The sequence below is a fragment of the Notolepis coatsorum genome, assembly GCF_963971535.1.
Source record: "Notolepis coatsorum genome assembly, chromosome: 6".
Lineage (NCBI taxonomy): Eukaryota > Metazoa > Chordata > Actinopteri > Aulopiformes > Paralepididae > Notolepis > Notolepis coatsorum.
Window position 1 is genome coordinate 167,350,260 of NC_140170.1, and position 25,463 is coordinate 167,375,722.

Sequence of the window (25,463 nt, forward strand, 5' to 3'; positions counted from 1 at the left end):
TGCAAAAAAAAAACAATAAAACGAATCAAGAAACTTCTCTGATCTAATTCCTTCATCGCGTCTCGAAACATAACCCCCCCCCCCTCCCCCCAAATGATATCAAAGCGTGACACGTCTTTTTTCTCTCCCCTCTTTAAGTGCAGTCGGACGCGTCTGTTCTACTTCATTGGAACGTCCTGCGGAGGGAGGAGGGGGTGGGGGGGCTTGTATGATTGGCTCCCAGTGAGCCAAGGCGACACTTGACCCGCCCTCCCCCCCCCCCCTCCCACCCCCACACACACACACACACACACACACACAAGGCTACGGTGGTCCAAGTGGTCTCAAGCGGGTCCTCTGGGGATCCACCTCCAAGGTGACTGTATGTAGGAGTGGAGCTGCACTCCGTCAAAGTCTCTTCCTGCTACGTCAGGTTGCTTCAGCTCCGTGGGAGTGGTCGTTAAGTGAAATAAAACATCCTTCATAATTCCATGTTCCAGTTATGGTCTTTTTACCCCAGTCCATCCGTCCGTCCGTCCGTCAAAAGTTCATTCGGTGATACAGTCCCATACAGTGAAATGCATCATGGGAATATGAGTCTTTTGACTCCGAGTCCAGGAGTCAAGATGGAGGTGTGTAGTAATGTAGGTAGTTGCAGGCGGAGGTTTGTGTCGAGGCTTCGGATACAGTGGTCGAACTGAGGAGGAGGAGGGGGAGGAGGAGGAGGAAGAAGGGGTTCTGGTCCCATTGTGTGTGTGTGTGTGTGTGTGCGTGTGTGTGTGTGTGTGTGTGTGTGTGTGTGTGTGTGTGTGTGTGTGTGTGCTGATACTTGGTTGAAGTCTCTCCTCTACATGGAATCGTCTCCCTCCATGACGTCACCAGGATGTTCTCTTTGAAAGAGTAAAGAAAGAAAACAGATTCTCAGCCAATGACCTTCACAATTCCACTGATCCAAGTGGACAAAGGTGAAAGGTCACACAGCACTAAACGCTTTGTGATTGAGATTACATTTATTTATTTTTAGTTTTGATGAAATAGTATGACTGGGTTTGATTGGGTTTTGATAGGCCTTAAAGGGATACTCCATCTTTTTTTAAAGGGGCACTTTACCTATAAACAATGCTGATTTATGTTTGCACATACTCTCACACACACACACATCCATAAACTCTAAACATACATTAATTTAGTTTGACAGTTATTGAGTGTAAATTAGTTTGAATGGGGCCACCAGTGATATCATCGGGGATATTGAATCCTTGTGTTGTGCTAATCACAGCTCGATGAAATGATGTCGATGAAAAAATATCAAGGCTAAATATAGGGACTGCTACTTTATCATTTCATTGAGCTGTGATTAACACAACACAAGGATTCAATGTACCCGATGACATCACTGGTGGCCATATTCAAACTCATTTACTCTCAATAACAAAAAAAACTAATTGAATGTCTGCAAAACTGTTTCAAGTTTTTGTCCAAAATAAATCAGCATTGTTTTTTGGGGAAGTTTGGGGAAGATGCCTGTCACTAATCACTAATCACTAATCACTAAATGGGAGTCACTTCAGTCCAACACACGTTTTATTTTAGTTTGAACAAAGATACTGAATGGAAGACGACTCATTCCAAGCTATGCCAATGGGATGAAAATGTGAAAACACTTCCTGTCTCCCAGGACTACTTTGACACAGGCAATATTGTTTACGCGGTGAGATCGCTGGACAAAGTCTCACACAAAACAGTTCTCTTCTGTATGTAGGTCGGGAAAACTGTCAATTCATCGTCCGAATGTTCAGAACACATTCAGCTAGTCAGACAAGCTCCAATATTTACCTCGATGACTATGGGAGTACATTTACATTCACATTTAGTCATTTAGCAATGTATTTAGTATGACAAGTCAGCAGGAGGGGTACAACTCTTACAGGGCCTGTGTCGACCGGGGACGTTTTATGAGTTGTCAGCTCCTTTCTGTCATTAATTTCTATGCTACAGACGCGACAGGCGCGCTCCTTTTCCCAGCGCCGCGCCTCGCGTTTTAGCGCCCTCGGCGGCCAGCGTTTTTTGGGCGGAGCGCTCCCAGCGCCTAAAGTTTAAACTAGTCCAACTTTTGGAGAGGAGCGCCGCTCATCAAGGTAACTTTTTTCGACCGACCTATCAACATCGAGCAAGTGGCGGAGCCGCGGGAGTCGCGAGACACTCTGGAAACGCTCTGGGCATGCACATTTTAGCTTTTCAAAGCGGTCCGCCTTGAAAAAAACGTCCCCGGTGGACACAAAGCCTAACAATGTTCATCAAACAGTGCTGAAACTTGGGTGCTGCAGTGTTGAGTGCATAGTAGTAAAGACATTAGTATAGTAGGAAGAGTGCATGATAGTATAAGACAGTAAGAAGGTTTGTTTATATATATATATATATAATATATATACACTCATATATATATATTTTTTTTGGTACAGAATAAAATTGGCCACATTCAGTCAAAACCTCAGTATCTCCCATTCGAGTTAATGAGAATGCTCTAAGGTGTGGGACGCAGCGAGCATAAACCACACGACACAAGACAGGAAATGAGAACCAGTTGATTCATCTCCCTTCTCACACGTCTCTGGTTCACTGCTGTTCTAGTCATACCATACAATAGGGATGGGGGGAAATCGATACAGCGATAGATTGTGATGTTTTGCATGCCGATATTATAATAATTATTATTATGGATACGGTGACGGCAAGTATCAATATTATAATAATACTTTTTTATATGTTTTGCTTGACAATCCCATTTTACTGTAAGATAAATGATTGGAATGAGGTGAACAGACTGAATGATTGGAGTGAGGTGAACAGACTGAATGATTGGAGTGAGGTGAACAGACTGAAAACATGATCTTATTAGATAAAGTAGATTATGATTATATATATTTGGTTTGCAGATGTTGACCAAGTCCTCCGTTGGGGACCAAATTAGCGGTAGAAAAAGTGTAATACATCACAAAATTGTGACTGGTGATATTCTGGTATTGCGGGGCCTCTGGTGATCCCCACCCCTACCGTACAACAGGACACCAGCACAGTGAGTGGGGGGTCTTCGCTACCTGTATGAGGTCAGGACGCCCATGGAGAGGGAGGCCAGGGCGATGATGGCCTCGCTGTCTGAGTCCTGTCTCAGCATCAGCCTCTGGGCCCGCAGGTACGACAGCTCCACCGTGGGGGCCAGAGGCTTCACACTCTGCCAGAACTCACCTGGAGGGAGAGAGAGAGAGAGAGAGAGAGAGAGAGAGAGAGAGAGAGAGAGAGAGAGAGAGAGAGAGAGAGAGAGAGGGAGAGAGAGAGAGAATTAGCTTTACTCAATTCTCATGATCTCCATCTGCATTTCACTATGATGCATAGTATTTCGCATAATTTGAGCAACAAGGCAAGGTGGATGATTTCTCTGTCCACATATAATCTCCTGTTAACCAAAAAGTATTTTTTTCATTAAATTGTGAAGTGGACATGAGTGACATTGGATGGGGGATATGTGTTGCCAGATTAGATTGATAAACAATCTTCTCCTCTTCATAATTATTCCTGCACATCTTGGCAACCCAGAGTAAACGTACATCAAAACCAGAAACCCCAAGGCTGCACGAAGGCTGTGGTCTGTTCTTTCTGAGACGGTGTCGGCGAGTTTCAACTCAGACATTCTGTCCAATAGACTCGAGGAGGGGACGCTTGCATTGCGTGATACTTGTTTACACTGTTTGGCGCTTTGTGCTTAATACTTAGGTATTCATTTACAGGCTAGTTGTATTACTTAGTAAACATGCTATCACTGTATATATACAGGTGCATTAGTATACATTATTGAAACGCTCGTTTGATGTAAACATGAGCATATCATTCCGACCGTCCTTCATCTGAGTGTGTGGTCATCAAACACAACTACATTATGTATCAGAAAACAATCATATCAAATGAGTTAAATCAAACATTAAAAAGTTATAGTATTACTGATACTATTGAGACTGAGCTTGAGACGTTGAAATAATATTTTTGGGAGAATTCCGCCAAATTTTTTAATCCATGATCGAAAGCCACGTGAACAATGTCTGAAATCAAAGCAAAGCAACTCGACTTTCCCATAGAAGCGTGTTAGATCTCTAACGAAGAAACATGGAACCCACCTCAAACCTTCTTGTCCGGTGACTCCAAAATAATGGTCTGAGTACTGTACTGTTCATTAAAGGGATAGTTCAGATTTTTGGAGCCCTAGAGACCTATTTCTGACTTACTAACGATGATGCTGTACCTCACACCAGCTAGCTCCGGATAGTTGGCCACAAACCACTACAAAGCCAACGGGGTGGAGCTCCTGTCTGTACAAGCTGACTGAGGCTCACTGACATCTACTTTGTGTGCTCTGTGTGAAGTCGATTTCAGTGACCCTCTGTCAGCTTGTGCAGACAGGAGCTCCACCCCATTGACATTAGTTTGTGGCTAACTATCCGGAGCCAGGGTGAGTGACAGGCAGCATGGTGCTGAGAAAAGGACCGATCAACACCAGCATTGTGACAAACAGGGGGTTAGGGTTCAGAAAAAAAACAGAACTATCCCTTTAAAAGTCCACGGAGTCGATATTTAACCCTTTCACTACCACACTACCAAAGGGTTAACCCTTTCACCGCGACGATACAGAAGGTTAACCCTTTCCCCCGCCGCACGACAAAGGGTTAACCCCGTTCACTACCACACTACAGAAGGTTAAAGGATTCTGTAGTGCGGTAGTGAAAGGGTTAAAAAGTATATATTTAAAAAAACGTAGGACCCAGAATCGCTATCAACAGTGGAAAGAAAAGTGGTATTGATGCGTGATTCCTTTATTTCCTATGAATTAGGATGTTTATTCAGCAGCATAAACACACGCGTTAACAAGCGTGTTCCCCTCAAGGTCTCCCCGGCTCGGGGGCCGTGCGTGTGTCCTCTTGACACGCGGCGGAAGCAGCATCAATCACCGGGGGCGTCTGCATGTGTGTGTTCGTGTGTGTTCTCTGTGTCTGTGTCTCTGTGTGTGTGTGTGTGCGTGTGTGTGCTTCACGCGTATACTTCACCCCAGGAACTAAATTATGGGTTTAACATTCTTGCGGCTTTGCAAATATTTTTAATTAATCTAATTGGGTCGGGGATAACATTTGTGTGCAATCAGGAGGGGGGACGTTGTGAAGGTCGTGTGCCAGAGATGTGTTTGAAGATAATTGGAGCCAGGATGGCTGCGTGCACACGCTCGACGCCTGGGTGCAGAGGGAATATTAGTGAGGGAGGAGGATGGAGGGGTGAAGGGATGGGATGGACAGAGGGAGAGAATGGCCGGAGAGCAGCGAGAGAGGGAGAGAGAGGGAGGGAGAGAGAGGAGAGAGAGAGAGAGAGAGAGAGAGAGAGAGAGAGAGAGAGAGAGAGAGAGAGAGAGAGAGAGAGAGAGAGAGATTATTATTACTATTATTATTCTTTGTATAATAGAATATATCTGTATATCAGGCAACCTGGTTAGTAGTAGGCCTATACTTTCTCTAGTTTATTTAAACCTGACATATGAAGTATATATATATATTATTTGATTTGTAAATAATCTAATAACTGAATTTTGCTATTGTAACCTGGTTATTATTGTATACAGGTATGTCACTATATATAATTTTGTTGTTATAATTATGTAAATACTTGAATTACTTGATTATTTTATATGTGCTGTTGGACATTATTTGATTTACATGCCACTCAGTGGTTCATTGTTTTATTTATTAATTGTTTCATTTATTACTTAAATTGAATAACAATAATAGTAATTCCTTGGTCTTATAATGACTGATACTGATACTGTCCACGCACGCACGCACACACACACACGCACACGCACACGCACACACACACACACACACGCACACACACACACACACACACACACACACGCACACACACACACACACACACACACACACACACACACACACACACACACACACACACACGCACACACACACACACACACACACACACACACACACACACACACACGCACGCACACACACACACACACACACACACACACACACACACACACACACACACACACACACACACGCACACACACACACACACACACACACACACACACACACACACACACACACACACACACACACACACACACACACACACACACACATAGTTCATAGTTCATAGTTTTCGGCTATTTTCTTGATTTCATTAACTGTATCCATTTCTTTTTCTTTTTGATCTCATTATTATTTGATGCTTTGGCAACATTGTATCTGTTACATTCATGCATTCATAAAGCATATTGAATTGCACGGAAAATTGAGAGAGAGAGAGAGAGAGAGAGAGAGAGAGAGAGAGAGAGAGAGAGAGAGAGAGAGAGAGAGAGAGAGAGAGAGAGAGAGAGAGAGAGAGAGAGAGAGTAGTTTGAGTCATGGGAAGTTATATTTTGAACAATACCAGCTGTGAAAATAATAACGTTATGGTAATGATGATATTCAGATGGGAGGTGATATTCATTTAGAGGCAGAAATCACAATGGTTCATGTTCATATACTGTACTGTAGGCATAAGTGATTTTTTTGTCTTTTTAGTAATTTTTTGCCATAAAATGTTTGGGCCGGCATAACATCAATTTATACACAGAATATATAAACAGTATATAAACAAGTAGTAACCTGTGTAACTTCAAAGGTAACTTTCTGAGAAACAGAAACAGTCTGTAGCTTCATATTAGGATCAGAGAAATAACACGGCAGTAAAGCTGTCATCTCCTCTTATTCACAACAGTGTATGGAAATCAATGGCTCAATGCAATTGAAAACGTTAAAACAGGCCTCAAACACTTAAAATAACCATACCAGTCTAATTTTGACTTCTCGCTCGCTTGAATTATCAGAGATTTACCCTGTTTTTAACAAAATTTGTGTTTGTTTTGTTTTGTCAGTGTGTGATTTAGCTGGTGTCAGCCTAGCTTACTAAACGGCTGATTGATGTTGAAAAAATACTCCATGAGACTGGAAAGTTGTTTTAAAGTTGCTAGGCGTCATGTAACTCAGCCTTCTGAAAACCACTGAGTCGTTTTACTTTTACGTTTTACACTCTACTACAAGCCCCGCCATTCAGTTGGGTGCGTTTGTTAGTATCTCCCGGGTGCTCTCAGTTGCTGGTCTCTAAATTACACCCCCTCTACATCTTCTGGCCGCCTGAGACCAACTCCTATCCAGGCTCCTGGGGGGTCCTCAAAGAGAAGCAGGCTATTCTCTGTTCTCGCTCCACAATGGTGGAACGAACTTCCCACCAGAGTCAGGACAGCTGAAACCCGACAAATTTACTAAAAACAAACCTCTTTAATCAATATATATATTTTTTTATCCACTTTTTCTCCCCATTTTCTATTTTTCTCCCATCCCAATTTTCGTATTATCCAATTCTTCCCTCCCCTGTCTTGAACGTTGCTAGACTATGCCTCCCACTGGTCGGCTGTAGTGAGGACAGAAGCCTTGCATCACGTGTCCCCTCCGGTACACGAGGAGGCAGCCTGTCGCATCTTTTCACCGCAGCAGCTCGAACTCTCAGTGGCGAGGAGTAACGCGTGGGAGGCTCACGCTGCCCCCGCTACTTCCTGTTTCCGCCGCACCGGCGTCACCAAACCGACCTGTAGGAGTCGCTGTCCACAACGTCAAATCCCCACCCACCGGCTTTCCCACCCTCTAACACTTGCCAATTGTGTTTAGTATGAACGACCAGCCAAGCCGGTAGCAACGCCGAGAGCTGGGCTCGAACCCAGCGTCTCCTGCGTTAGTGGCGAGCGCCTTGCCCACTGCGCCAATCAGCCGCTCCTCTTTAATCAATATCTGAAATAAAAAATACAATACAAAATAAAGAAACTATCTTACTGTCTTTTACTAGTATGTACTTTACCACAATCTACTATGTACTATGTTACTATCCCTATACTACCTACCATGCTAATATGTCTATACTACTATGCACTCAAGAGTGTAACACTCGAGCTCGTGTGTCTGTTTGACTAACAACACCACTGACCCTGGGCTGCTGAGATGCACCCCTCCCTCCTCCCGCTGACTTGTTAGTCGCTCTGGATAAAAGCGCTCAGCTAAATGACTAAATGTAAATGGAGAGTAATACAGTAACGTTAGCGAACGTTAAGGCACAAGGGTGAATGTCTATAGTGACTTTCAAGTTTCATGGAGTTTATTTCCAGCCCTTTTCAACACCAGTGGCAGTGTGAAAGGTAGGCTGAGAGATCTACCAACACATACACTTCATACACATGATGTACACAACACTAGTTACAGACAGGGACGGTAATGGTGAGAGGTCAAAAGGACACTGGTACAGTCCTTTAACAGTCAAAAAGACTGGCTTATTAACAGAGAGAGGAAGACTTAAATCCATGGACTCAGTATATCACTCTGCCCTCAAATTCATGACTAATGATAGATACGACACTCATCACTGTGTCCTTTATGAGAAGGTTGGTTGGTCCTCGCTGATGGAGAGGCACAACAAACACTGGTATTTGTTCATTTTTAAGGCCCTTACTGGTAAACTACCTCCTTATACTACATCATTATTGGAATGGAATTTTGGAACCTATGGAACCCGTTCTAGTGACTGGCTGGTCCTTAAGGTCCCCTGAGGGTAAATCTGCATTTCGCTATGATGCCTCTAGCTCATGCAATGAACTCCAACAGTCCTTAAAGGGGAACTATCTTATAAATGGCCTTTTCCAGTGGTTTGCATTGTTTTCTAGCAATGTGGGGTTGTACCAACACTGACTAGATGTGAAATTCTCATGCAGTCCCATTCCTCCAGTTCAGATGAGACAAGATCCTGCCCCACTGAACCAAGCCATTCTGAATTGACTCGCTCTCTGACGTGTTGAGGCGCTGATCTGCCAATCAACTGTGATACGTTTATATGCACAGCGAGTGGAAATAATGCGGAAGCGGTTATTTAGCAGATACCTTCAGCTGTTCACACACACACACCGTGAATCATACAGAACTAGATAAAACGGGTGGGAGGTAATAGGACTGGGGGGGAGCTCTCTCTCTCTCTCTCTCTCTCTCTCTCTCTCTCTCTCACTCTCTCTCTCTCGCTCGCTCTCTCTCTCGCTCGCTCTCTCTCTCGCTCTCTCTCATATCAGCACTGGCTATATCACCGCCAACCTGTTGCAAAATATCATAGCGCGCGTATTCCGATCCATGCAATAATATTCACGGGGGTATATATTGTCATTTGAAACAAGTTACCAATGCATTGTCCCGTGGGATTATGCCCCCCCGCGGCGAAATTAATTAGTCCCTCTCTATCTCTCAAAGCGCATTGCGAGTATGGGCGGAGCCCAGCCAAAAACAACTTGGATTTTGTAAGGGGAGAAAGTGGTGCACCAAAGTACTTGAATAAAAATACAAAACAATGAATTGTATTGAAAAGAAACTTACAGATGTGTTCCATAGACTCACAGGAATAGTGTAAAATTGCCCAAATAGTGAAATAAATAGCTAAATAGTTCCCCTTTAAAGCTTGAGATTATCCCCTCTGTTGCAGAGTTTAAAACCTTGATCTCCAACCTTTGTCAATCAAGTTGTACATGTTTTAATTGATTTGTTATCCTTACTTTTTGCTGACTTGTTGACTTATTGTTATGATTTGATATGCTGTGTGATTTTACATACCATTTCTCTGGTGATTACCAGATAACTAAACCATGTATTCCAGTATCACCTGGTTCTTAGAACACCATATAATCATCTGTATGGAAACAGGGATTAACCCTCATCGTTTGTGTCATGCATGTGTTATATATGTGTCATGCATGTGTTATATATGTGCTATGTATGTGTTATATATGTGTTATATATGTGTTATATATGTATCATGTATGTGTTATATGTGTTATGTATGTGTTATATATGTTATGTATGTGTTATATATATGTTATGTATGTGTTATATATGTGTTATGTATGTGTTATGTATGTGTTATATGTGTTATATATGTGTTATGTATGTGTTATATATGTGTTATGTATGTGTTATGTATGTGTTATATGTGTTATATATGTGTTATGTATGTGGTATATGTGTTATATGTTATGTATGTGTTATGTATGTGTTATATATGTGTTATGTATGTGTTATATATGTGTCATGTATGTGTTATATATGTGTTATATATGTGTTATGTATGTGTTATGTATGTGTTATATATGTTTTATATATGTGTCATGTATGTGTTATATGTGTTATGTATGTGTTATATATGTGACATGTATGTGTTATATATGTGTTATATATGTGTTATATATGTGTTATATATGTGTTATATATGTGTCATGCATGTGTTATGTATGTGCTATGTACAGTATGTGTTATATATGTGTTATGTATGTGTTATATATGTGTCATGTATGTATTATATATGTGTTATATATGTGTCATGTATGTGTTATATATGTGGTATGTATGTGTTATATGTGTCATGTATGTGTTATATGTGTTATATATGTTATGTATGTGTTATACACGTGTCATGTATGTGTTATATGTGTTATATATGTTATGTATGTGTTATGTATGTGTTATATGTGTTATATATGTTATATATGGTATGTATGTGTTATATATGTGGTATATATGTGTTATGTATGTGTTATGTATGTGTTATATATGTGTTATATGTGTGTTATGTATGTGTTATGTATGTGTTATGTATGTGTTATATATGTGTTATACACGTGTCATGTATGTGTTATATGTGTTATATATGTTATGTATGTGTTATGTATGTGTTATGTGTTATATATGTTATATATGTTATGTATGTGTTATATATGTGTTATATATGTGTTATGTATGTGTTATGTATGTGTTATGTATGTGTTATATATGTGTTATATATGTGTCATGTATGTGTTATATGTGTTATGTATGTGTTATATATGTGCCATGTATGTGTTATATATGTGTCATGTATGTGTTATATGTGTTATGTATGTGTTATATATGTGCCATGTATGTGTTATATATGTGTCATGTATGTGTTATATATGTGTCATGCATGTGTTATATATGTGTTATATATGTGTTATATATGTGGTATGTATGTGTTATATATGTGTTATATGTGTCATGTATGTGTTATATATGTATTATGTATGTGTTATATATGTGGTATGTATGTGTTATATATGTGTTATATGTGTCATGTATGTGTTATATATGTGTTATATGTGTTATATATGTTATGCATGTGTTATGTATGTGTTATATATGTTATGTATGTGTTATATAATGTGTTATATATGTGTTATATATGTGTTATATGTGTTATATATGTGTTATATAATGTGTTATATATATGTTATGTATGTGTTATATATGTGTTATGTATGTGTTATATAATGTGTTATATATGTGTTATGTATGTATTATCTATTTACCCTGAGCCTGGATGACTCTCTGCAGGGACAACACAGCGTTGGGACAGGGTGTCTGCTCCATAACTGACAGGGGCAGAGGCTCCACCTGGAGGGGGCGCACATTCTGTGGTTAAAGGATGGACATCACACACGCACACGCACACGCACACGCACACACACACACACACACACACACAGCAGGACTCACCTCCAGGCCCAGCAGGGCGCTGACGCAGGCTTCTGAGGCGTCACAGATGGCTGTGAGGTCGTGACCCCCCTCTAGAGCCAGGACCACCCGCCCCCCTGCCAGCTCCATCAGCTGACGGGTCAGGAACCCAAAACCTGCCGGACGGATAGACGGACGGACGGACGGACGGACACACACACACACACACACACACACACACACACACACACACACACACACACACACACACACACACACAATAACACACATAATTGTTCACAACACTTCACAATGAGTGAATCAGAAGAAAAGTGTCTGTAAAACTGTTAACCCTTTCACTAACACACTACAGAAGGTTAACCTTTCACTAACACACTAGAGGCTCAAACAAGGGACTAAACACGTTTCGCAATTATGCCACATCAATGTGGAACGCCCTACCCGCAGCTGTAAAGGAACGCGAATTACTACCCACCTTCAAAACCGCTCTCAAAGAGCACCCACGGGAGGCTGCAATTCGAAACTGGGCCCTGTAAATGTCCAAGCCCAACCCCCTCCAATGTACAGTTTCAATCAATCAATCAATCAATCAATCAATCAATCAATCAATCAATCTGTAGTGTGGTAGTCAAAGGGTTTAACCCTTTGTAGCGTGGTATGGAAAGAGGGTTAACCCTTTGTAGTGTGGTAGGCAAAGGGTTAACTCTTTGTAGTGTGGTAGTGAACGGTTAACCTTGGTCGTGTGGTAGTGAACGGTTAACCTTGGTAGTGAAAGGTTAACCTTCTGTAGTGTGGTAGTGAAAGGTTAACCTTCTGTAGTGTGGTAGTGAAAGGTTAATATTCTGTAGTGTGGTAGTGAAAGGTTAACCTTCTGTAGTGTGGTAGTGAAAAGTTACTGTAACTGTCTGTAGTGTGGTAGTGAAAGGGTTAAAACAGCTACTGCTGAAACAGAGTAGAAGAGGTAACTGAGAAGTAACGGAGAATTTCTCCAAATCCGATACCAAGAGCCTCAACAGACAAAGTGGCTCCATTCTCTGCATTTTTGGCACATAGACGCACATTACATAGACCTCTAATGGAGAAGAATGGACACCATCTCCATCACTTGTGTCCAGTGACCTCAAACTAAATGGTCTGAGTCTGTACTGAACTGAACTCCGGTTCAGACCGGTGTTGCCAGAAAGAAAAGGGGTATTGATACATTTCTCGCCTATACAACAAAATCATAATTTTCAGTTTGACACGTTCCAAACACAGACAGAGGGGGGGGGAGTGGGGTGACAGACCAAACGTGGACAGTTATGTTGAGATGGATTCAACAATAAGAACACAGTCAGAGAGAACTCAATGAATGAGAAATGTTTTGAGGATATAGAGAAAGAGAGAGAGTGTTTGTGTGTATATGCATGTGTTTGAATGAGTGTGTGTGTGTGTGTGTGTGTGTGTGTGTGTGTGTGTGTGTGTGTGTGTGTGTGTGTGTGTGTGTGTGTGTGCGTGCGTGTGTGCGTGCGTGCGTGCGTGCGTGCGTGCATGCGTGCGTGCGTGTGTGTGTGTGTGTGTGTGTGCGTGCGTGCGTGCGTGTGTGCGTGCGTGCGTGCGTGCGTGCGTGCGTGCGTGCGTGTGTGTGTGTCAGGGTGGCTTGAAGCCTTTTTACAACGCATCACCGTTTCCGGGTTCCCGTTTTGCGCTCTGATTGGCCAGGTCATGTGACATGAGCGCCAATCGTGGGACGGCAAGTGTCTACACTGGTTAAGCTTAGGCACTCTTTCGAAGTTGGTTACGGTTAGAGTTTGTCTTAGAGCGTGACGGCAAGTTCTTTCGCCGGTTAAGCTTAGGCACTAATTTCGAAGTTGGTTAAGGTTAGAGTTTGTCTTAGAGCATGGCGATAGAACGCCAGGTAGTTTGCAGGCTGTTCGACGCGGAAATGGGCAAACGCGCTATTGGGCGCACATGTCACATGACCTGGCCAATCAGAGCGCGGGAAAAGCGGATGCGTTGTAAAAAGGCTACACGCGTCAGGGTGTGGAGCGTGGAGTCTTACACTTGGCTGAGACCTTGTAGCCCCCCAGAGGGGCAGGATGACCGTCCACAGCGTCGAAACCAGCTGAGACCAGCACCACGTCAGGAGAGAACTCATGAGCTATAGGCATCACCACCGCCCTGGAGAGAGAGAGAGAGAGAGAGAGAGAGAGAGAGAGAGTAGAGAGAGAGAGTAGAGAGAGAGAGAGAGAGAGAGAGAAAGTAGAGAGAGAGAGAGAGAGAGAGAGAGAGAGAGAGTAGAGAGAGAGAGAAAGAGGAGAGAGAGAAGAGAGAGCTTGTACTATAGCACTGACTGTAAATCCTGCTGAGTTAGAACGTTTGCAAATGTATACATTTCTTTTCAACGGAAATCATAGTAGCCTACAATTTCAAAGAATAAATGATCATTTAGCAGAGTTAAAAACACAGAGGCATAGGCTATGACAATATTCAAAACTATAACTTGCGCCTGCTGAAAAGAGAGAGATTATGTAATAACAGTATTTCTATCTCCCCTTTTATGGGAAGGAAGCAGTAAACACTAAACATTAAACATTAAACACGCCCATTTGTGCTTCACGTATACACAAGTATTTTTGCAACATAAATATGCATTCAGTAGTGAGTATAGCCTGTTAAATTTGATGTGCCATTTAAAAACATGTAAATCAGGGCGGTCAGGTGACGTAGCAGAGATTGTGCTCGTCACCAATGCAAGAGGCTGCGGTCTCGACTCCCGGAGAGTCAGCATAGCCTTGGCTCGGGCTGATCGCTATACTAACTCGTTTGGCTGAGTTAGGGGGAGGGGAGCCGTGGGTGGGTCCTGGGCGTTGTGGACAGCGACCCCTACAGTTCGGTCAGGGCGCCTGCACAGCGAGGGTAGGATCTGGAGAAAGGTAGTGTGACCTTCCACACGTTACACTCTCCCGGTGAGAATCTGCGCTGCCAGGCTGGTCGGAGGAAAAACATGTGACAGTCTCCGGCCTCCCGGACCAAAAGTAGGGGGGGGGGTGCGCAACAACCAGGAAGGGGGTTGGGAATTGGCATAACGACTAACAGTGGGATGGGAGAAAAATCGGCAAAAGGAGGGGGGAAAAGATAATAATAAAAAAAAAATACATGTAAATCAGCTTATAAACTTTTGACATGTAAATTCAATCATGTTTTTATAAGATATGACAAGGTTTCGAGTTTCAAGGAGGCTCCATTGGTGCAACATGTGCTAAAAGGATGAAGACATGTATATTATATAGACATATTGTTTATGTATAATAGTATTATACTAGTATAATATTATTCATATATTATATTAGTACATTATTATTATTATTATTATTATTATTATTATTATTATTATTATTATTATTATTATTATTATTATTATTATTATTATTATTATTATTATTATTATTATTATTATTATTATTATTGGTAGAATACACTATTATTGTGTTTTATATTATTACAATTTATATTATTATCTTTCTTCCTGTCTCTACCTCCCCTCCCCCATGCTGCTATGACACCTGGATTTCCCAAAGGGGATCAATAAAGGAACACTTGACTTAACTTTAATTATTATTATTATATGATATGCTATGATTATATGTATATTATTATACCATACAAATAACACAATTATTATATTATAATATATTGTGTATATTATTATACCATACAAATAACACATGGTAGGAGTACAGTAAGAGTTGACTGGGGGATGGGTGCTGATTATGTGGGCGGGACACCTGCTCATGTCTATGCTAAGGGTAATGATGCTGCTGTTATTGTCTCTTTTAGTAAAGTAAAGCTATATAGAGTGCTTTCCTTCTTGCACATCTGTTCCATACGACAAGATATATCACAGAAAAATAAAGATATATCACAGAACGAGAGAAACATGCCTATCGGTAGATAGTTTCCTCTATCGTTTCTATTGTATTGCAAAAAAGCAGCAGAATTGCTTTTTGTCAGTATTCTACTTAATTCCTGACCCTGTGAACATGTGCTGGAATAACAAACAAACATGGATGAGCGTGACAGAACGAAACTCCCCGACACTCTTGATACAGAACAGGAACATCTGGCCTGCGATGGAAAATCAAGCGCACCTCCATCTCACTGCGCGCAGCGAGAGCCCAGAGTGTTATCTGCACCTGCATCGTGTCTTTATTGAATAAAGACGCATCAATCTGCTTTAGTGGATCATTGGAGGATGACCCAATATTTAGCCTTCAGTTGTTCCTCATGTTTTTATTTACATTCTCTTTTAAAAGCTCGCCCGTCGTCCGTTTTCACTCGACTCAAGCCACGTGGTGTTATTCGGTTGCATCCAATTTGACTTAAATTCTAATTCATCATGACCTTCTCTGAAATCAAAACCGTGGGAAATGCTTGGTTCTGTGCAAGATGGGTGAAAGCTGCGGTAGAAAGAGATGCTGAGGTGAGAGATGTGGCTGCTGGTTGGGCAGCAGGTGAGAGAAGCAGGGTGGTGGATGTGGCTGCTGGCAGCAGGTGAGAGAAGCAGGGTGGTGGATGTGGCTGCTGGCAGCAGGTGAGAGAAGCAGGGTGGTGGATGTGGCTGCTGGCAGCAGGTGAGAGAAGCAGGGTGGTGGATGTGGCTGCTGGCAGCAGGTGAGAGAAGCAGGGTGGTGGATGTGGCTGCTGGCAGCAGGTGAGAGAAGCAGGGTGGTGGAGGTTCTGCACGATATGCAGCAGTACTATCGACACACCGATGTTCTCATCCGGCCTGGTTTGCCTTCCCTTGAGCATCAGGTCTGGACGGGTGTGGCTGTACTTTCTGTACATGTGTAGACATATACATAATATCTTTACCAGGGTCTTTAGCATGGGCGACAAAAGGTTAACCAGAAGGTTAACCCTTTACTATCACACAACCAACGGTTAACCTTCTGTTGTGTGGCAGTGAAAGGGTTAACCGGCTGTTGTGTGGCAGTGAAAGGGTTAACCTTCTGTGTGTCGCCACAGTGAAAGGGTTAACCGTTTTGGTAGTGCGGCAGTGAAAGGGTTAAATGACACATCCTTACCTAGCTTCACTATGAGGTTGGTTTCAAAATAACTATTAGCTTAACCCTGGTGTGGTGTTCACGTTTTGTTACTATAGGGTCTGGTGGACCCATAACCTTATTGGGATTAAATACAATAAAGCCATAACAATCCATGTTAACCCTTTCACTGCCACACTACCAAATGATTAACCGTCTCTGTAGTGTGATAGTAAATGGTTAACCTTCTGTAGTGTGGTAGTGAAAGGGTTAAAATACTTAACAAATGGTAACTTTATCTAAATTACAAGCAATCTAGACAGCATACTGCACGTGGTTAATTCATATTTGTCATTTACCTCTGCTAGATCTGTGCTGTTTGTTTTTGGTGTTAAAATGTGATGTCTGTAAAAAGAGATATCAATGAAACAAGATGGAGGCACACAGTGAAGCTACACAGTGAACCGTTTTGTAAAATGTTTACCATATTTACTTGTTTTAACCTACAATTTCCACACTGTGTGTGTGTGTGTGGGGGGGGGGGGGGGGTGCACAATGTGTTCTTTTACATGTTCTTCACATAAAATGAGCCAAGGCCAATGAGTCACAGGATTAAAAATAAATTATTCATTGTATCTTTTAGTAAAACAGGTCAGACCAGTTCACCGCACGAGGGTTAAACACACCTCAGGCAGAGCGGGCGAGAAGATCTGGGCAGTGAAAACGAGTAGATGTGAGATAACGAACGCTTTTTAGAGTGTAATTAAAGTGAGCAGAGGAAAACGAGAGTTCCCCCCACAGGGAGAAGTCGCATGGCTGGGTATCTGCAGCAGCGCTCTGGGAGCTCCAGTGTTCCTGGAACGCCGCTAGGGTTCAAGTCTCTCTGTGCCAAGGCCTGCTGCCCCGGTGGCCCCACTCTGTAAACACAGTGGCAGAGAGCGGGGCGGTGAAGTGAGAGTGACATCATGGTTCTAAAGTCCACGCTTCAGACTTGGAGAAGGACCGCTGCAGTGTTGGGACCTGTCTTCCACTATAAAGAAATTCACAGTCAGCCGACAGCTAATAGTCATCGGATTTTATGGACGTTTTTAAATAGCGAATAGCTGATTTATTTGACAAATCCAACACGGTACGCCGGACACAAAAAAACACTGACCACTTATGGTTATTAGCATTAGCACGCTACAGTAACACTAACAACCACACAGACAAACCCACTGGCCGCTCTCCAATTATAATTATTATATAATAGACGGTAATAGGAAGCATAGGGAGGCTGATAGGAAGCATAGGAAGCATGTTAGGAAGCATAGAAAGGGTGATGAGAAGCATAGTAGGAAGGATGATAGGAAGCATAGTAGGAAGGAAGGGTGATAGGAAGCATAGGGTCGGGATGATGTTAGGAAGCATGAACGATTCTAGGAAGCATAGGGAGGATGATAGGAAGCATAGTAGGAAGGGTGATAGGAAGCATATGGGTGGATGTTAGGAAGCATGGGAAGGATGATAGGAAGCATAGTAGGAAGGGTGATAGGAAGCATAGTAGGAAGGGTGATAGGAAGCATAGGAAGCATCTTAGGAAGCATAGGAAGGGTGATAGGAAGCATGTTAGAAACAGGTTTCAAGAACAAAGCAGCTTGAGTAAACAGGTAGTGAGTGACAGATGAAGGCAGACTCGTTCTTACCGTCTAGCGTTAGCGTGCCAATGCTAATAGCTATAATTGGAGAGTGGTCAGTGTGTTTGTCTGTGTTTGTTAGTGCTAGCGTAGTGGTGATGTATTTGCATACCCTAGCGCCTGCAGCGTTCTCGTCACAGGGATGACACCAGCACCAGCGTGGCTGAGAGCCAGAGCAGCACGTCAGCCTCTGATGAGGATTCAGGGGCTAAAAGTTACTTCAATCGCGTGGAAGATATTTGGCTACATGAGGTCAGGCCTCCAAACAAAGCACAATAATTAGCAAAGTACGCAAGAAAATGGTCACAGATAAAGGTGGAAACACAACAAGCTAGTTTTTTTGTTACTTTTAGTTATTGTTAAACTAAAACACGAAACAATTTAGTTATTTATACTCTTACTAAAGATAATAATAACTTTATTTGTACAGCACTTTTCATACATAAATTGCAGTTCAAAGTGCTTCACAACAGTAAAAAAATACAGGCATAAGCGAGCATAAAAAATGTAATACAAAAAGATAGAGAGGTAGCAAGGTAAGGTAAATCACAGTTTCTCAGTAATAAAATAGAATAGATTAGATAGAGTAAAAAAGTGCGGTTTGATTCAGTTTAAAATAGGCAAAAAATAATAAAATAGAACGGACAGTGAGTTTCTTTACAAAATTCTAACATACAACAGAGCATCGCTCTAACATACAACAGAGCAGTGCATCGCTCTTAACACTTTGAGTTTCTTTACAAGGTACAGTTCTAAATTACCTTATAGAACACCAGAGCAGTGCGATTCCAAGGAAAACACAATTTTTATATTTATATTTTGACTTATGCACTTACAAATGCATCCTGGCACTGCTGGCACGGCTTTGAGAGCAGGAGAGGGTCGAATCATCGGTCAATATAGCATGCACTGAGGAATTTATTGCTTCAATGGACTACATTTACCATCAACACTGACTGGTTATCCAAATAAAAAGTGCCGAAATTGCTCTTTAATGCATAGGTATAGACCACTTCCGGTATTTTCAGCTCATGGGAGAGCGTGGGGGGATAAAATGAAAGTGCCGATCGACATGGGGTTGGTCTCTCCGTGTTCAGGAAACTCAGGCGTATAAAAAAGTATATTGGATCATGTCTCCAGCACCCGACAGCCGTAGCTACAACCACTTACGTCAAGGCTCTAATCAACATTCATTAATTTTACCCCCCACGCTCTCTCCCATGAGCTCCATGTAACGCAGAAGTGCAGTGGTCTATAGCAGTGGTTCCCAAAGTCGGGGTCGCGACCCAAAGGTGGGCCGCGAGAAGCCACGGGAGGGCCGCGAGATGATTTCCAAAAATCATCAGGCCACTGAACTTAGAAGCAGGCCAGGACAGTGTTTCTAGTTGTATTCTAAAATTCTATTCTATTGTATTCTAAAATGTGACTATATGGTTTTATATTAACTTAATAAATAAACAAAAACGAAAAATCTACTTATTTCAACGAACATTTCAAACTAAATAACAGATTATGCACATACAACGCTGAAAACAACCGAAGCAACAATAGTATTTTAATGAGGCTATTATTTATTATCATTATTATTTTGCAACAAGTTAGCCCTCTCATAAATAGCACATATAAATGAATAACTAACTTGAACTAACTTAATAGGATTGAAGTGATATTTGGCTTAAAAAATCGGTTGCCTGGAAAAAGCCTCACAATGTGCATTGGGCCGCGGCTCTCTGACGCCTTATTTTCTGGGTCCCGGCCTGAAAAGTTTGGGAACCCCTGGTCTATAGCATCGACAATAGGTTCACGATGACATTTCCATGTTGTAAACAGGGGCCAGAGAGCTGATTCCCTGAGGCTCTGGGCAATCGAACCTACGTTGTATCGCCCTCTTGTGTTCTAAAGGTGTAACTTCATATTGAATCTGCTGTGTTTACTTTCAATGGACAATGATGGAAGTTAATTCCGATTTGCTAAATGTTCCAGAATCCAGGTCCATAGCCTGCTGTCAGCCTACTGTACGTGCAACATTTCATCCACCACAGCCTTTTGGTTGGCGAGACACACTGCCGGACACACACTAACTCACTCACTCACTCACTCACTCAGAGTGACAGACAGATGCAACTGATCTGGTGGAGATCAAAGGTATTAGTGAACTAAGCAACAACAGATAAAGCAGATGACTTGGAGGAGGCTGCCCTACAGCAGCACAACATCATGTACTCGTCTCTACGGGACCCAGGCGACTTGTCATGTTCCGAGTGCTCAGTGGTAAACATGGAACAGGAAGTGGTCTAGTCGTGATGAAGCACCTTCGTAATAAAGTGAACACATCGGACCATCGATCTCCATGTGGTCAAGAGCCACTAGCGCGCGTGTAACCGCTAAAGGGGCACTTCACCAAAAAAAAACAACAACAATGCTGATTTATTTTGCACATAATCTCACGCATCCAAACAGTTTTGCAGAGATTCATTTAGTTTCACAGTTATTGGGGGGGGGGGGTGAGTGAGTGAGTGAGTGAGTGAGTGAATGAATCAGTCAGTCAATGACATCACATTTGTGGATCCTGGTGGCTAAAGCCAGTCTGAAACCAGCAGGTGTCAATGACGGATGCATACGTCTACAGGGCGAGTGACCAGCAGGAGATAAAGAGCAGGGAGGGGTGGGGGCGGGCCGGGGTGGGGCGGGGCGGGGGTGGGGTGGGGGCACTGTACAGTGGTCTCACTACGTCCAGGCCTGGTCTGCTACGAAGCACCTCGCCAACATGCACTCTTTTTTACTCTTCTGGGACCACTTCCCTCGCTCCTCTCCTTTCTTCCTCTCCTCTCCTTCTGCCAGTGATTTAGCAAGCGCACACGGCCCATGCCGCGTTTGATTCTCCCCTCTCTCTCCCTCTCCCTCTCTCCCTCCCTCCCTCCCTCCCTCCCTCCCTCCCTCCCTCTCTCTCTCTCTCTCTCTCTCTCTCTCTCTCTCTCTCTCTCTCTCTCTCTCTCTCTCTCTCTCTCTCTCTCTCTCTCCCTCCTCTCTCTCTCTCCTCTCTCTCTCTCTCTCTCTCTCTCCCTCTCCCTCTCTCTCCTCTCTCCCTCTCTCCCTCTCTCTCTCTCTCTCTCTCTCTCTCTCTCTCCTCTCTCTCTCTCTCTCTCTCTCTCTCTCAGGCCGGCAGTTCAAAGGCGTTTGTGGGACGTCTGGTTCCCATTAGGAGCTCGTCCCTCTTCTCACGTCACTGACAGCCAGCCATCTGGGATCCATTGGGCTTAATTACGCCGCCTTTGGATTCCCTAACAATGCACCCCCATGCCTCCCCTCCTCCTCTCCTCTCCTCTCCTCTCCTATCCTCTCCTTGCCTCCTCTCCTCAACTCCTCTCCCTTCATCTCCTCTCCTCGCCTCCTTTTCCCCTACGACCCCCCCTCCTTTCTCTTCTCCTTTCCTCACCTCCTCTCTCTCAGAATCGCATCCCTCCACACACGGCCAGACCCTGCACACACACACACACACATGCACACGCACACAAACACACACAAGCACGCACGCACGCACAAACACACACATGCATGCAGAGAAATACATAACACGCATACATGTATTCCACATCCAAACAGATACGCACGACACACAGCACAGCAGAGCTGTGATTAACACTGACTGGCACCAGATTCTGACCCTCTCGGTAATCCTTCACTCACTTCCTACCTCCTGCACAACCTCACTTTACCTGAGCCGCGTTGTTTTAGAGCTACTGTGGTCATCTCACGCACGCACGCACACACACACACTCACGCACGCACGCACACACACACACACGCGCACACACACACACACACACACACACACACACACACACACACACACACACACACACACACACACACACACACACACACACACACACACACACACACACACACACACACACACATATCATAATAATAATTTTTTCTAAATATATAGCATTTTTTGGGGGGGGGGGGTTATAATTCTTTACCACTTGTTACATTTTGGGGGGAACGTTTGACAGTACATTTCGCAGAGTAAATTTTACTCAAACTGAGTCCATTTGAGCCCAAGTGAGTAAAATGTACTCAGCGAAATTTACTGTGGCACTTGTCCTTCAGTTTCCGTAAAAGCAAATGGCTTCACACTGAAACTAAGGGACACAGCTAGCCGCTAGTGTGAAGCTAGCCGTGCCCCATTGGTTAGAATGCAAACGATGCTAACCAGCCATTTTTAGCCAAAGCTAAAAGGACACATGTAGAAGCAGCACCCTTTGTTTTCTCTACGGAGTGACAGGTGTCTGCTGGAGAAAACATTTCCAATGTCAAAACATCCCTTTAAACTCAATTCCGTCGAATCGTCTGTGATTGTACAGCCGTCACACCACACCACGCAACTGCAATATATCACTACGACACTGCCAAGAACACACACACACACACACCACACACACACACACACACACACACACACACACACGCACGCCATCAACAGACACACCCTGGGGCTTAGCGTTGTCCTGGGCTTAGCGTTGTGTTCCCATCCCAGAGAGAGAGAGAGAGAAAGAATGAAAACCCTCTTCTAAATCAACGATAAAAAATGGGAAAATTACGGAGGATGGCATCAAGACGCACTGTGGCGGCTTATTACATAAAACATGAATTCACAATGCATTAAATTCACTCCCTGCAGACGCTCAAGAATCTTACGTATCCACTGGCATCGAGTTGGAACCGCGAAATGGCAACTAGAAACAACTGGCGCGCGCTCACTGCTTCTCGCTCATCGCTCAAAATGGAGTGAAGTGTTTGCATTTTTTTTTTTAACTTTTTTCCCCCCTTTTCTTTTTAACAGTATTCCGTGTACTCACTGCATGCTGAGGAATGTTAATTGAGTGGCATGCTGACGTGTAGAATCCTAACAATTAACGATGAAGGGGCAATGTTTCTTCTCCGGCTCTACTCCGGCGCTATAGGCCTACAGTGTATCACAGGGGACATTTTATACATAATAACATTTGCCTTTTGCCAAGACTATATAACGAGCAAACACCATAACCCGGGTGCACAGTGCAACAGGGGGAAAGTACTGGCCCTTCCAAAACAAGTTAGCTAGCATCCACACACACAGTAAACACAGGGCTTTAAGCTACACGCCGTGCCCATCGGCGGGGGTTAGTTAGCCCCGTTAGCATCTCTCCCCTGTCTTGACGAAGGGGCCCACCCAGTGAGCCGCGCCGTATGCGGCGCGCGGACCTCACATGCTGTTTAATCGTCTGGTGGCGAGCCAGCCGAGCGCCTTCAGTTCAGGCAGCAGCAGGGGCCCCAGCGCCGCGCGTCCACTCCGCTCAGGGTGGAAGTGGTGAGTGGAGGACAGTCAGAACCGCCGTGCGGCGAGGAGAGGGCGACTGCACCCCTCGAGTGACCCGGCTGCTCCTATAGGTCGATGTCATTTTAACCCTTTCACTAACCACACTACCAAAAGGGTTAACCCTTTCACTGCGACACTACCAAAGGGTTAACCCTTTCACAGCAGCCACACTACACGCCGGTTAACCTTCGATTAGGATTCCGGATGTTGTGGCTTTACTGTACGTTGCAAGGAAGCGTCCAGTTCAGTGACGTACACGGGAGACGAGGAGGACGTGAGAGTTTGTCTTTTTTTTACCTGAATGCAGCCAGGTACTCCGCGTCTCCCATTGGAGGATCCAAGCCCCCCGTCCACGCTATGTTCACGTTGAAGCCCTCGCCCTCACCTGATCCCACCTGGTAGAGAGAGAGAGAGGGAGAGAGAGATGGAGAGAGAGAGAGAGATGGAGATGGAGAGAGAGATGGAGATGGAGAGATAGGGAGGGAGAGAGAGAGAGAGAGACTTCTTATTGCTTAACGCCATGTGTGTATGTTTCATAACGCTGATATATGTTCACGTCCGTACACATCAGTCTCACGTGCAGCAGCGTGATGATCACTCTGAGCTGAGAGAGTTGTGAAAATGCAACGGCAACGAAAGATTTGTGTCAACCGTTTGGGAAATTTGCATTGCAGTAAATTGGGGGGGGCGGGGGCGGGGGGGGGGGGGACACTGCATCTCTTCATCCCACGAGGCAGTGATTACGCCTCTCAAATGAAAGACGGGTGGCTGTTAATTTCACGCCCACCACCCCCCCCCCCGTTTTTTGATACAATTTGTCAAATGACCTCATAAATCACTCAGGGGCCACGACCCACGGCCACGCCCCCGTTATGATTCCCAAGCTTTTCCTCTTTTTTTTTTTTAAACAATTTCCCGACTACAGTACACACTGCGACCCATCCTTCTTCTTGATGATACCCGAGGACTGCCCCTGTTTCTCCACAAAACGCTGCAGGCGGGGGCCGGGAGGGACTTCTTATCCCGGGTTTGACCCGGTGGACTCGTCTCTGGAGGAGGAGGAGGGACGCCGCCAGCGTCTTCCTCGCCTCCCTCCCTCTCTCTCCTCCCGGTGCAGCGGGCGAGCTACTTAGCTGTTCTCCGAGCAGCCCGCCATCACTCACTGTGTCAGGAGCCGGCGAGAGTGAGGCGCTTGACTGACAGGCTCTTGGCAACCAGGCGTCGTTATTTCCTTAGTGTGTGTGTGTGTGTGTGTGTGTGTGTGTGTGTGTGTGTGTGTGTGTGTGTGTGTGTGTGTGTGTGTGTGTGTGTGTGTGTGTGTGTGTGTGTGTGTGTGTGTGTGTGTGTGTGTGTGTGTGTGTGTGTGTGTGTGTGTGTGTGTGTGTGTGTGTGTGTGTGTGTGTGTGTGTGTGTGTGTGTGTGTGTGTGTGTGTGTGTCTGTGTGTGTGTGTGTGTGTCTGTGTGTGTGTGTGTGTGTGTGTGTGTGTGTGTGAGTGTGTGCGAGTCCAGGACTGCTGATGTGTCTGACGAGGCTCCTCTCTTCCCCTCCTCTCTCTCTCTCAGTGGACGGGATGTTCACAGGGCAAACGCAAAACACATGAGGCCCCTCCAAACCCTCCAAACCCTGCCAACTGGTAATGTACCCACACGCACGCACACGCACACTGAAACACACACACACACACAGAGTTACACACACACACACAATTCCTGTCTTTCCCCCCCCCCCCCCCCCTCCAAACCT

General features: G+C 44.0%; 1 protein-coding gene across 1 annotated transcript in view; it reads right to left on the minus strand.

Annotated features, from left to right (window-relative positions):
• Positions 1 to 286: 286 nt before the first annotated feature.
• hdac7a (histone deacetylase 7a) overlaps positions 287 to 25,463 on the minus strand; it is a 106,333-nt gene continuing 81,156 nt past the window's right edge. Inside the window, 6 exon segments of the mRNA XM_084315815.1 lie at positions 287 to 869; positions 3,078 to 3,225; positions 11,489 to 11,573; positions 11,676 to 11,809; positions 13,696 to 13,814; positions 24,017 to 24,114. Of these exon segments, the coding sequence (XP_084171941.1) occupies positions 827 to 869; positions 3,078 to 3,225; positions 11,489 to 11,573; positions 11,676 to 11,809; positions 13,696 to 13,814; positions 24,017 to 24,114 (627 nt within the window). The 3' untranslated portion in view covers positions 287 to 826.